Genomic DNA, 14230 nt, shown 5'->3' with positions numbered 1-14230 from the left:
GAATAGACTTTTTATGATATTTTTTATGGCTGGAAAATTGTGTGGCTTATATAAGATTTTATGTACTGTAGCAAGTTTTGATAAAGATAGCTAGTGGGATAGTTCTAGCCAATTACGTTCCCTGAATGCTAGGCAGTGGTGTGACCAGTAGTAATGGTGTGAGACAAATCTGGTGGCTTTGTTATAACACCGTCTCAGCTTTGCCAGCAATGCGGCTTGCGGGTTTGAAATATAAGTACTGTTGTTTCTTCCTGACATGAAACGTGTATTGCCAAGATGTGCTTAGGTGCTGCTTCAGCAGGATTTTAACGCTTATTTTATCTGTCTGGTTTAGGTTGGGTGAAATGGAATGCCACAGTTTTGCAACATAATTTGAATAGAGAGACACCCTTACAGAGGTTTTAGCTTTTGTGGTATATTTTGGTAAGTATGACTGCTTAGTGCTTTCTAATGGAGGGCAGTTATTACGTTTGTGGATTAAGGTATGGGCCACTAATAGTTGGGTGTATGTTAAGTAGTGTGGAAATTGTAGCCAGCTGAGTTATTTAAGAGTTGACCAAAGGTGAGAGAAGGAAGGATGCTTGGTGGCGAATTTAGCAATTTTGTTACAGTAAGATTTTTTTTTGAGCGCTGTGGAGATTGGTGAGGATAGGGGCAGTATACAATAGGAAGGGAAGAAGGAAAGCTGAATCTATGCTGTTTAATGGCTGTAATGATAGTGAGGTAAAGCTTAGAACTACAGAGAAAGTCAAGTTTTTGTCCATTTTTTTGACTGGCTGTAGAATGTGAAAGTTCATATTTTAATCTATTATGTCTATGGGTAGTCTGGCTCTGGATACTAGTTCTAAGGCTATATTGTTTTGTGAGGTAATGTGAAATGATTGTTTTAGATCATTTGGTGTACTTTGGATTGAAAAGTATTAATTTTGTTTTGTTGGGGTTCAGAAGAAGATGAGAGTTTGGTAACCTGGTTTCAACTGCCGAGAAGGATTCTTGAGTGATTTTTTTGCGGTCTGGTGAGGGTTGGGGTGGAACAGGTAAGGGTAGAGGTGTCTGTGTTTTGCATTACTTTAGCACTCTTACAGGCCTTGTGAAAGGATGTTAGTAAAAATGTTGAACAGAAGGGGCTTGAGATTGATCCTTAAGGGACACCGACAGAAACCGACAGGAAAGACAAGTAATATTTTTGCCTTTTTATGGCCTGTTTTGTTTGATAGGTAACTCTAGAAACAGGACAAGGCTGAGTGGGATAGGTGAAAGGAAGAGAGTTCTGCAAGGAGGTTTGGTGAGTGACAATATTGAACACCTTCAATAGGTCTTGTAAGAGAGAAGAGACTATGTTACTTTTGCTTCCCTCATTATTTATTATATTTGTGAAACTGAGTAGAGCAGTTGTTATATTGTGTTTTGGCCAGAATCCATGTTGACTCATTGAGATAAGATTATTGCTGCTAACATATTTCAGGAGTTATTTGTGTGCACATTTTTCAAGAGTTTTTGAGAGGGGGGAAAAGATTGCAATGGGCTGATGGTTGCTAAAGTCAGTGGGGGTTCCACCTTTGTCCAAGGCTATTATAAATTACTTTTTCCATAGACTGGGGACTTAGTTTTTTTTTCAATTGAATGGTTTATTAAGATAGAGATAGGATAGGCAAGAGCAGCTGATATTAGTTTTTAGTTATTCTCTTAGAATGTTTTTGGCTGCTAAGGTTGTAGGTTTTAGTTTAAGGATTAAATATAGGTTTTGGTTTAAGGAGGAAAGATCTGATGGTAGGGGTTGTCAGAGGGTGGAATTTGATAAGACCTGGCTGGTTATTGCTTATTGTTGGAATTGTAAGAGGGGAAAAGGGGTTATGTTTGAGTAGAAAGAAGACAGTTTGAATGAAATGGGAGTTGAACTGGCTAGTGATGCTTTCTGGATTGTTTCTGGCAAGGGTGTGGTGGTATGTTTTAGTAGAAAGAGGAGAGTTTGAATGAAGTGGGAGTTGAACTGGCTAGCAATGCTTTTTGGATTGTTTCTAGCAAGGGTGCAGTGGTTTTAATAAATTATACATAGTGAGTGCTACATTTTTTAATTTAAAGCTACTGTTACTAGACGGATTCTGATACAAAGGCAAGTCATATCCTTTCTTGATGCTGACAGCCTGCATAGGTTCATAGGTTGATACTAGGCTATCTGCCCTAGGGCATTTATAAGCCTAGCCAGAGTGTGTTTGGCTTTCGCCACCCTTTTAGATTAGTTGACTGTGCCTCTGTATAGTAGGTCACAGAAGATGACCTTTTTAAGGTTAGTTTACTGTGCCTCTGTCTAGTAGGGACACAGAAGAGATCCCAGTGGTAAACCTACGATCTCCCATCCACTCGTCAAGATTTCTCTTGAAGAGGGTCATTGAGGGGCTCTGCCTAACATGGATTGGGATTTTGTTCCGGAGTGAGGGGAGCCTCTGGGATATGAATCTGTCCCTCCAGCATGTCCTATTTATTTCTGTGCTGAGGTTTAAGTCCCTGGAGCGTGTGGCTCTAAGGGATTTGGATTTCCTGAGGTGGAGCATGTCCATTAATTCTGGTTTGGACATGGCTTTATACATCAGGCACAGATCGCCTCTGAGTAGGCGGTAAGCAACTGAGTAGAGCTGGAGTTTCTTTAGCCTAACTGGGTAGGGTATCTGTTTGAGTCCCTTGATCCTCTTGGTGAGGTACTTTTGGGGTCTTTAAAGTTGCTGCAGGTGTCTGGTAAGGTACATGCCAAATGGGGCATTGTATTAAATTATGGGCCTGATGAGTGATGAGTAGAGGGGCACAATGACCTCTCTTGATCTAGATGTGAACACTTTCGTGATAAGGTGGGCTATTTAGAGGGTATTTCTAACCACTTTGGCAATGTGATTGTCAAAGGAGAGATTGCTATCTACTTGGGTCCCCAAATCCCTATTACTTCTTCCGTACGTAATGGATTACCACCTATGTGGTAATTTGTGGGCACTTTGTTTTTTCCAAAGGGGATGACTATGCACTTTTTGGCATTTAGCTTTAGGCCATGGCTCTGGCACCAGTTATCCGTCTCTGTGAGACCCTTTTAGAGGATGCTTGTGTCAGTCAGCGAGTCGATTATGGCACCCAGTTTGCAGTCATCTGCGAACTTGGTCAGCCGTAGTCTTCCCGTGTTAGCCTGTACCTCAGAGAAATATATACCGAACAAGAGAGGTCCCAGGACTGAGCCTTGTGGGATGCCACTTGTAACTGGTTTAGAGTCTGACATGGCACCTGCAATTCTGACCATGTTGGTTCTATCCCTGAGCCAGTTTGCAACCCATCTTGTGACATAGGGTTAGATATTTAAGCTGGTGAGCTTATTTATGATGCCAAAGTGGGGTATTGTGTCAAAGGCTTTTGTGAGGTCCAGGTAGGCTGTGTGGACTACTTTCCCTTCATCTATGGCCTTGGTGACTGTTTCAAAGAAGTCAACCAGGTTCAAGAGGCAAGATCTGCCCTTAACAAATCCAAATTGGGTAGGATCTAGTGTTTGAAGGTTCCCAATGTCTTTGTTTATGAGTTCCATGATGATACACTCCATAGCTTTGCAGACCAGGCTAGTCAGGTTTATAGGGCGATAGTTTCTGGGGTCCGTTGTGGCACCACCTTTGTGGAGTGGGACCACTGTTGCTGTACGCCATTCCTTGGGTACATATCCTGTAGTAAGGCTGAGATTGAACAGTGACTTTATGTGAGGGTTCAGTTCTTCTTGGAGCTCGTGTAAGATGCAGCCCGGGACACCATCCGGTCCCATTGATGCTGTGTTTTTTGCTTTGGAGAGGGCAGCTCTCACCTGTGCATCTGTGATGTCAGGGAGGCTACACTCTGTTGGGATAGACATTTGCTCTTTTGGGGGGGAAGGGGGGGAGAAGTTTGCACTGAACCTGTTTGCCAGGATGTTGGCAATGTCTGTGGGTTCAGTGTATTTTTTGTCATTTTGCACTAACTCAGAGCATATTTGGGAGTTGCCACCCAGGTTCCTGACATAACTAAAGAAGGCCTTGTGATTATCTTTAGCGTCTTGTGCAATTTTTCTTTCGAAGCTGGCCTTAGGTGATTTTATGAGGTATCGTAGTTTCATGCTAGTACTGATCAGAGAGGACTTTCCTTTATGGGATTTTGCTCTATCATGTAGTAGCTTCCTCCTTCTGTTGTATAACTTATTTATGGCTGGGGTCCACCAGACAGGTCTCCTGCCTTTGGAGGAGTGAGTCTTGGTTTTATTTGGGATAGCACGATCCTTGCATTCCTGTAGGTGTCCATAGAATGCGTTTGTAAAGGATTCTGCGGTTTGGGTCATATTTTCCACTGGCCCGGGGGCTTTGAAGGATTCCACTTCGGTTTTGAGAAGTGTTAAGTTTGCTTTTGAGAAGTTCTTCACCGTGGTTTCCTTGGCTGGGGGTGGGCACGGGATATGGATGTCCAGTGAGATTAATTTATGGTCGGGTCTTACCAATGAGGGGTATACCTCTGGTATGGAACATAGAGTCCCCATGTTGGTGATGATCAGGTCCAATATGTTTTCCCCTCTTGTGGGAGTGGTGACCAGTTGTTCCATAGCATTTGAGTTCATAAATTCTAGGAACCGTTGGGCGAGGGTGTTGGGGCTTGAGTAGTGCTTCCAGTCTATGTTTGGGTAGTTGAAGTCACCCAATATGATGGTGTTTGGAGAGAGCTTCATATTATCCAGTGTTCTCAGGAAAGCCGAGTGGGGTTCCTGAGTTTGGGAGGGTGGTCTGTAGCAGGCTACAAACTGAAAGGCAGTTTTGCCCACTGTTAGTTGCACATGGATGGTCTCCAATGCTTCATGCAGTGCCACTAACCTGTAGGTGTGGGTATCTTTGATGAATATGGATACTCCCCCTCCTTTTGTGGTTTGGTCCGAGTTTTGGGGCTGAAAAGCATGGTATGAGGTATAACCTGGTAGTGCTGGGGTGCTCTCGGGAGCCTTGAACCAGGTTTCTGTTACTGCACAGATATCGATATTCTCCATACTGAGGAGAGCCTCGAGTGCATGCATCTTGAGGTTTAGACTTCTGGCGTTGAGCAGCATGCATGAGCAGCATGTTTGATGCCCTTAGTCATCAGAGCCTTATTCAAGAGACAGGAGCCTATCTTCCAGGCAGGATGAGAGTTGAGGAGAAAGGTAGTTTATTATGCATAGCTCCTGACCACTTTTTGTTGGAGGTAAAAAGTATAAAACCTGCCACTGTGGGAATATGGGGCCTATGGAGACGCCAACAACACTCCTATGTTTGTGTTAATGTTACTTTTAGTTAGAATCCCTGTGAAGATGAAGAAAAACACAACGTTAGCTGATTTTATGATCATGAGTGTACCCATTACTGTTACAGAATTCCACAACTAGTTACTTAAGCAAAATTCTACTGTGATTTTCCAAAGTTAAGTAGCAAGCTAAAAGGTTAATTTCTTCAGGAAGGCTGAGACTCAACCAATAAAGGGGAAAATGGGTTTTGTGGCTATGAGAAAAGTAAATTAAGTGACAGGAACAGTACTTATTTATGTAAACAGAACATTTAAAGATAGATTATGACTATTGAGAGATTTCCCTACAATCTTGATGTATTTTATGAAAGGACAAGCTCCCAATACCATTTGACCAGTCTTATCTTTCCCTGACTATGTTTGATACATACCTGTCAACTGTCCAAATTTTCAGAGTATGTTCAGATTTTTCCCTCATATTCTAGGTTTGCTCCCTATAAAAATCTGTGGATTTCTGGCAAATTGATGAGGACTGAATCTACTAAACAATGACAGACATTTGAGTTTCAGACTTCATATCCTTAATAAAATGTATGTAAAAGAAAACCTTTTTATTTTAACAACTGTCTAACTTGGTGAAATCCATATTTAAATTTTGTCCCTATTTTGGGTCTTTGTACCCCCATTATTTTTGGCTTTGTCCAGATTTCTTTTGCTAAAAGGTTGAGTGCTCATTCAAGTACTGCTTTTGCCCCTGTAGGCTGTTTCTCCATTCCCCACAGCTGTGAAACCATGGTGTTAGTATATTTAAGTAAGGGAGTAGGTTGCAAAGTCTCCCAGATGAGAGACTTCACCTGCTGCAAAAACATGACTTGTGTGTTGTGCACCTTGGTGGCTCAAAGAGGTGTTTTTTGATAATTTAGGATCAATAACTTTGCATTGTGTAACTTTCTAGTCAATCCTTCCTAGCAGGTTCCTACCAAGAACCATATTTTCTTTTATTTACTTATATATTTAATGTTCTGGCTTGTTGCCTACACTACTTCTGCTTCACATAAATATCTCCAGTGCCCCTTACCCAAAAAAACTTGTCTTTGCTTTTTATAGCAATTTCCTAAAACATTCCTGTATTAGGCTATCTACCACCTGAAAGTCATGTGAAATAGAGAGACTAAGGATTCAAACTCAAGACTACAGTTTAGAATATGTTGGCAATTCATAGCCTTAATCTTATGCACAAAATTGCCAGTGTCCCTGCAAAAAAAAAAAAACACAGTTTGTTTTTTTCCCCTAAATATCATGTTTTTTCTGTCCAAGGCATTCCTGTTACTGTATTTGATCCAAATGCATATTCGAAAAGGCTTTTCTAAACAGTGACCACACCTTCAGTGAAACACAATTCCTTGCATTGCCCCTAAGTCATGCGCTTAGTATCTTCAGTCAAATTCCCGCTCTTCTCATCTCTTTCTCTCTGTTTTTCCCCAAGCTGGTACCTCCATTGATGGTTGGATTCCCTCTATATACTTAAAAGTTTCTATCATACACCCCCTCTCCCATCCCTTCTTCCAACAGTATACAAGCTAAGCTGCCGTAGTCTTAAACAGTTTTTAGATTAGACAATGAACTATTTTTGCTTATGCCCTTGACCTTTTTTCTAGCATACATGAGCTCTTCAGAGCTGTGCACACAACCTTACCCACTGTCTATACAGATAAATAATAACTTGTTTTTTAATTCTAGTAATGCCTCTTACTGCATATCTCACAATTCTTTGCTGTTTTTTTACATTGCTTGGTTACATTTAAACTCTGTTAAAAAAGCTATGCCCATCTTCTATTACTTTCATTACAAGTGTGCACTCCTTTTTCTGAGTTTCTGCACTGCATATGCATTAGTTTGCTTTTTCATTGCATTTAAATTGTCATGTCATAGATTATTCTTTCAGTATGTTAGTGTATGTTTTTGCCAGCCATTTGTGACATGTTATCTGAGAAACTATTTTGATCTGAATATTTGTTTCTCACTAAGGACTGCTGTTTAGTGATGGCAGTTTTGATATATTCCAGCTGCCCCCCCCCCCATACCGCTTCCATTCCTGTTTGCTAGGAAATGTTAGAAGCATTATGTGATATTATCAAAGCCTGCCCTTCTTACATTCAGAACCTTCAATACTGATTATCTTGTTTCTTCTTTTGAAAAGACAATGAACTGCTGTACTTGGCAATTACCTGTTTCAAAATAGTAACCCAGAGTCACATATGAGTTTCTCTCTCCATAACCATTTGAGAACATCAGGTCCAAGAAGAATGATATGTCTTCAATAGGCCTGACCTTTGCAGGACATCAGGTGTGATCCTGCTCTTAGATGTAATTGCAGTTAACCCCATGACCCCATGACAGCATCAGCACCACCTTCCTGTTGTCTGCCTCCTTAAGTATACTTAGTTTCTTCACCTTTTCACTTTCCCCCAGACACACAAAATCCTCTGTTATACAACTGCTGACTGGATTGTGTTGATATTTCAGTATTCAGTGGGGTGCAGAGCACTTTATCTTTGCTTGTCATGCTGCTCTCACCCCTCCCGAGGGTCACATATCTTTGTATTTTATACTTCTTGTCTATGTCTTGAAAACATTAAATACGCCAAACACTGATGTAATGCTAATGATTGTATCATTTTAAACTGCTCTGGCAAGGATTATGATGTCTGATATCTTAGCCAGTTTACTAAGTGCCCAAGGTACCTACCTCTAGCATGTAAAAATGATAAAAAAGTAGAATGCAGCAACTGTATCTCTAGTATATTTTTGGGGTGGGGTTATTTATCAAATACTATAGTCATATTCTAATTACACTCTATTTCTTTTTCAGTTGGAATGTATGCCCAAGCAGACCTGGATGCTTTTCTCATGGAAGCTGAACTGATGAAGGATTTTAACCACCCAAATGTTCTCGGCCTTTTGGGTAAGATTCCACATGTAAATCTGATAGATCAGCAGTATTACTCACACATACTGTGGACATTTTCTAAAACTAATATTATTGAGAAAAATCCTGATTTACTTGTCAAGTCTGCTAGGGAGAAAGGGAGAGTAAAGAGATATTTGGAAAAGCAACATGACAGCAGGAGAGTTAAGAGCCATTCAGATTAAACAACACTGAATTGGTACATTTTTCCTTTACACATACGTTAGAATGTTCTTCAAAGGAAAAATATGCCTGTGTCCTATTGAACCATCAGTATCAGTGTGGAGATTGGCTAAAAACTTCACAGAGCAATTTGCTTTTAAATGTATGAACTGATTATTTATATGCCTACCGTGAGAAAGATCTTGCATCTAAAAGACAGCATACAAAATGTATTGGGTCAAGAAAAATTTATTAAGAATCTGAGTGCCAGTCTGTGGATTTGTGGTGATGTAAAAAAGACATATTTGCATTTCTTAGTGTTTCCTTGACTGAATAATGTAAAAGATACCAAAAACAAGGAACCCTGAGCTGTATACTTTGTTTTTCTTTGACCAGAGTCTTTTTAGTGCTTCTCATTTGCTGTAGAGCAGGATAATTGTAATACCCATTATCAGCTTCTTTATTGGCTATTGCAGTCTCTTATTAGGTCAGGCAGTTAAAGTAGGGCATTACTACATGCGCCCCCTAAGGCCCTATTTAAACAAAGCTGCTGCTAATGAGCAGTAGTGACTATTTTTAAAGCAATCTGTGATGCTGTGCTGTTGGTGTAAAGCAGAGATATGTTTACGTTTTTCACATTTTTTCAGTGTTTCCTTGACAGAGGAATGTATATAGTAACCAAATCATGCAATCTTAGCTGCATGTGTTTTTTCTTTTAGTAATTTGCATTTGCAACACAACAATAGGGAAATAGTTGTACTCATTTTTAGTTTCTTTGCAGTGTTAGATCAGAGAGTTGGTAAAGCAGTAGTAGGCACTCGCCTAAGGCTTAGTGACTGGCCACAACTATTTTTAAAACAGCCCGTGGTGTTGTGCTGTTGTGAAAGAGACGTGCGCAGTTTTAGTATTTTCTTGGCTGGTGAATATATTTGGTACTTAGACTATTAAACCTGAGCTACATTATTTAATTTTTCACCAACCAAGTTATTTTTACAGCTTTACATTTAGTTTAAGAAAGGAAGCCCTTAAGAATCCTCTTTGTACCCTAGTGAGAGTCAGCTTGAAAAAAATATTACAGCATCCATAATTAATGTATCTGTATTGTGTGTGTGTGTTTCTCTCTCTTTTGTTCTTTCTCTCTCTCTATACATATATATATATATATATATATATATATATATATATATATATATATATATATATATATATATATATATATATATATATCTATAACCATTTGAAATGTTGGGATCTGCTAAAGTGAGTCCGGAAATAAGGTGACTGAGTGGCCAAAAGCTCAGACTTATATTAAGTCTGAGATGCCTTTTCTCAGAATATTCTCTTTTCTCTGAGGTATGGAGATCTCAGAGTTGATATTTATAAGTTCAGGGGTTGTGCGGGACAAGCCCCCGCATATATTTTTTTTCTTGTGAATTATCTTCAGCAATTTTTTCAAGGTCTTGAATGGGACAGAAATAGGATATCACGACATTCCATTGCATACCCTAATAATGCTACCTCATGGATCCATTTTTTTGCTACATTCTGTCATTAAAACCTGGCAGCCAAGGAGCACTTTCCTCCTAAGTGAATAGTCAAATGTACAGTCAGAGAAAGGGGGGCTCCAAGATGCTTCACAGCTTCATTATTTCTTGTAACTTATATATATATATATATATATATATATATATATATATATATATATATACACACATATATATATATATATATATATATATATATATATATATATATATACACACACACACACAGAGATGCATTTTTTAAATTCTCTGTTGCTACTTTTAAAACAAAACATGTTTGCAACAAGGCAGGATTTTAGACTTGTCTGGTAGGAGTATAGAAAATCTTCATGACAGTCAGTTTTATCCTTCTCTGACTGATTGGCATGTTCTGGACTGCTTACCCATGAAGGGTGTCTGGATTTAATTGTCATCAGTTACAGATGATCAGGGAATGTCTCAGAATGTAGCCAGGAATGGTATCAGAGAACTGCACAAGCTATATCAACCCTCATAGCTATATCATCTGAATTGTAAGCACATCTACCAATATGCCACCTCGGCATATTAGCTTTCTTATTCAATTTTTAAAAACTTTTATTTCATATCATGTCTAGATAAGCAGTCTTGAAATGTATTCAGTTGGTCTAGTGGGACATATAGCAAAAAACCTTAGAGTGTTAGGTAGATATATAGAGTATTTTACCACACTTGTCTAGCAACCCAGAGGAATGAGCTAGTGAAAAATTTGGAAGAAATAAAACTTTGTTAGCTAAAGTTTCCATCAGGTACACTATAATTATGCATGCTTCACAAGACTAGAACAAATCAGGTCTATACTCCATTGCCTTGTCTTGCATTGTTGTCTGGTGAATGAAGGTTGGATTTTTGGCTTCAGATGTGTCCTGATTCTTATGTATATGGATTTTATTAGTTATGTAAGCAATTCAAACCATTCAGCAAGACTTTGTTTTAAAGTTCTTTGGATTTAAAGTTGTTAACTTTGGAGCAAATATTTTATCAAATGGAAAATGTACAAAGTGCTTTTATCAGCAAAATCCAACTTAATAAAGTAAAAGTTAGTGTCTTTTTATCTGAATATTTACTTTTGATTGGAAGTATTAAATCAATTCAACTTAAAAAAGCGTGAGTGTTTTTTATCCGAGTATTTACTTTTGATTGGATGTATTAAGCCATGTGAGTTTTATTGAGAGTATTTAAGTAGATTTAGTTGTATTGATACTTTGTTTTGATGAAGACCTTTTCAGTCAAAAGCACTTAACATTTGTTTATTAAAGTTGCTTGTATCCAGTTGTTGGTAGCGATATGTTGTTTTTTATTAGAGTATTTATTAGCCTCTACTTTCTAGAAGTCTTGCTTCTGTCTTTTTGGTTTGTAATTTCTATCAGCAGCAATGTTTTAGTATTGCTGTATTGCTGATGGTTTTACATAGTGTATCAGCAACTCTGTAATTTAATATCTTTTACTGTGGTATTTTTGCAATATTTATCATTTATTTTGCACTTTTTTTGTAAAGATCTTTGGTATTAAGTTCTATAATGTAGTTGAAGTTACATAAGATATTGGAGAGGATTGTTCTATTTTGTTGTTACTAAATATTGTTTTTTTTATTAGTTTTTAAAATAAGATGTCTTACGAAACATTGCATGAAATATAGATAAGTAACATATTTACAATTTTAAAACATTATCAACTTCAAACCATTATATAACTATTTACATTGGAGTCTATGCAAATAACATTGAAATTCTATATTATGTAGAGTCAGAAACATAAGATGATATATCTTTGTCAATTTTTTCAAGTATTTCTAGTACTTTCATCCAAGACTAATAGTATGAAGTAGGTCTGTTAGTTCTGTTCTTCACTGTTAATATTTCCATGTGTCCAACTGTTGATGTTAAATTCTTAAATTCCTTGAACGTAGGAGAAGCCTCATTTTTCCAATGTATAGTTATGAGTTTACATGATATTGCCAATAGTGACTATAGGATTTTAGAGTCTTTTTTGGTACACAGTCAGTAATAGGAGAATTGAATAAAATTATAGATTTTGTTAATTGAAAATTATCATTATAAACAATCTGAAAAAAATAGTTAATAGACTTCCAATACAAATTAAGACATGTACATTCACAAAAAACATGCTGCCAATCTGCTTTAATCTTGATTTGGCATCTCCAACATTGATCTTCACTAGCAAATATTTTGGCTAGCCTATGTGGTGTATAGAAACTTCTGTGTAAATACCTCCAAGTGAATAATTGCCAGTAATTTGATAATGTAGATAGTTTGGAAGATTTTAGAATATTTCTTTTTTCTTCTTCAGTTGGAATTGTTCTATTATTGAGGTTAACTTGACTTTAATATGTTCAAAATGCCTATTTTAGAGGGAAGACTGATTATTCTCCTCATTTATAATACTGTGTCAAGAACGTTAAGTCTTCTGGAAAAAAATGCTGATGTACATGATATATCATTGTTAGCTTGTATTTCCATGGAGAACAGACTGCAGTATTGTGATATTATTCTTCATCCTCTGAATCTTTAAGAAATTACTTCTTTTTTAAGAACCTGGTAAGCATCTCACCTGTAAGGAAAAGGGAGATAGATTAACTCTTAGGTAGCTTAATAGATTGGCAGTGGATTTTTTTTTTCTTTTCTTAGTTGTCTTTTGAGTCTGTTTCACTTTTACTATACAGCTTTGCTTCTGCAAAACTTGTTTCTTGCAGAAGTTGGGGGGGGGGTTCTTTTCTTTAAAACACAGTGACTTGTTTCAGTAGTCTAACATTAGACTTACCTGATGCCATGTATTCTAAATTTATGTCTTAAAAGGTAAGCTTCCAAAGCTTCCTCTCCTTCAGCTTGTGCTGGGTTTGTATTAACGTTTTATGTAATTCACAGTCCTCCAGAAAATGTTGCACTTGCAGGCAAAGCACACAGTTAGTGTAAAAAATCTCTTGGACCAAAGTTGCCTGCAATAGTTACACTTGCTACTGATTTTCTATGGTGAAGGCTGTTTGCTGCTGTTGCAGAATATCGGTGAGCATATCTTTGGCATCTGAATTTAGTACTTTCTTGAATTTTGCCAAACAGTAATTCAAGAATTAGGTGAAAAGAAAAAAAAACATGGATCGAAAGCTAATGTGTATTTTCCTTTGTGTTTTGCACCTGTCAACATTACCTTTTCATTTTTGGGAGAGCCTTGGAAAATTGACCACAAGCTTAAAGCAGAGACTAGGAAGATAGGACTGCTTTGTCCTGTGGTTCACCGTGATAAAGGATGAACTCCTACGTCCTTTAGGGATTTATGTGACGTCTTCGAGTTGGCATGAAAGACATTGCTACTATTTAACCTATACTTTGACATTAACATACAAAGCTTGGCATTGCCATGACTGATTCCCTGATGTGTACATGTGATTTGATGAGGTGTATTGAACTTTTACACATTACTTCTTTCTCTTGCCAGAGGCATCTTGCATTGCAGGGAGTGCACATGATGGATTGTGAGCCCCAGAAAGATTAGCTTTGTTCCCTCAGGTGGTGTTTTTGATTTTAGTTGTTGGGTGGGGAGTTTTGTCTTCTGCACTGGACCTTTTACTGTCCTGTTTTTAGTTTGTATAATAAAGTACCATTCCTTTGTGGAAGCTGTTTTTTCTAACCCAAACAGACATTCAGACGTAGTAAGGCCTTAAGTTTAAGGCTATTGGCTGCCAAAAACAATTACCAGAAATTGGAAATTAATTCATGCCAAAAGTAATGGACAGTCTCAATCTGTGTAGGCTATTAATATTCTATAGTCCAACACTAAAGAATTATTTCCATAGTTAACAGCGGTCTGTTCCCCCAAAATTTGCTGTCTACCTGAGGGGGAAAAAACTGAGGTCTACTTGGAGTATAAAATTGCCTATGCAGATACTTCATGCATGGATTCTAAACCTTCTGGACTATTAGCTGTCAAAAAAATGTTGCTAAAAAATAGAAATGAAAAGCTATTCCTAACGTAAGGGAAATTCTGGGTTTTGTAAAGGAGAGAAAATAACTGGAAATGATGCTAAAAAAGGAAGGAGCAAATTACACAAGTTAAATGGAATATGTGGGAGCAATACATGCAGAATGATCAGGTGGAGGTGGAGTAAGCCCTAATGGGGAAGGCAGGAATTCAGTGAATTGTTCCAGCGGGCTAGGCCCATTTTAGTTAGAGGACCTAGTCCTCCCCTCTGTTGTTGGACAAAACTTTTTGGTGTCATTGTGTTCTTTCTGTGTAATCCCTAGAAGAACCGTTTCAGTTAGAG

The 14230-nt window shown here is 37.9% G+C and overlaps 1 protein-coding gene across 1 annotated transcript in view; it reads left to right on the top strand.

Moving 5' to 3' along the window:
- Positions 1-330: 330 nt before the first annotated feature.
- LOC122805289 (neutral alpha-glucosidase AB-like) overlaps positions 331-14230 on the top strand; it is a 270885-nt gene continuing 256985 nt past the window's right edge. Inside the window, exons 1-2 of the mRNA XM_044075376.1 lie at positions 331-423; positions 8132-8224. Of these exons, the coding sequence (XP_043931311.1) occupies positions 8137-8224 (88 nt within the window). The 5' untranslated portion in view covers positions 331-423; positions 8132-8136. The remainder of the gene's footprint in view (positions 424-8131; positions 8225-14230) is intronic.

This window comes from Protopterus annectens, chromosome 6.part1 (genome assembly GCF_019279795.1).
Source record: "Protopterus annectens isolate FY-2018-M chromosome 6.part1, PAN1.0, whole genome shotgun sequence".
NCBI lineage: Eukaryota > Metazoa > Chordata > Ceratodontiformes > Protopteridae > Protopterus > Protopterus annectens.
This window is presented reverse-complemented; position numbering and strand designations above follow the sequence as displayed.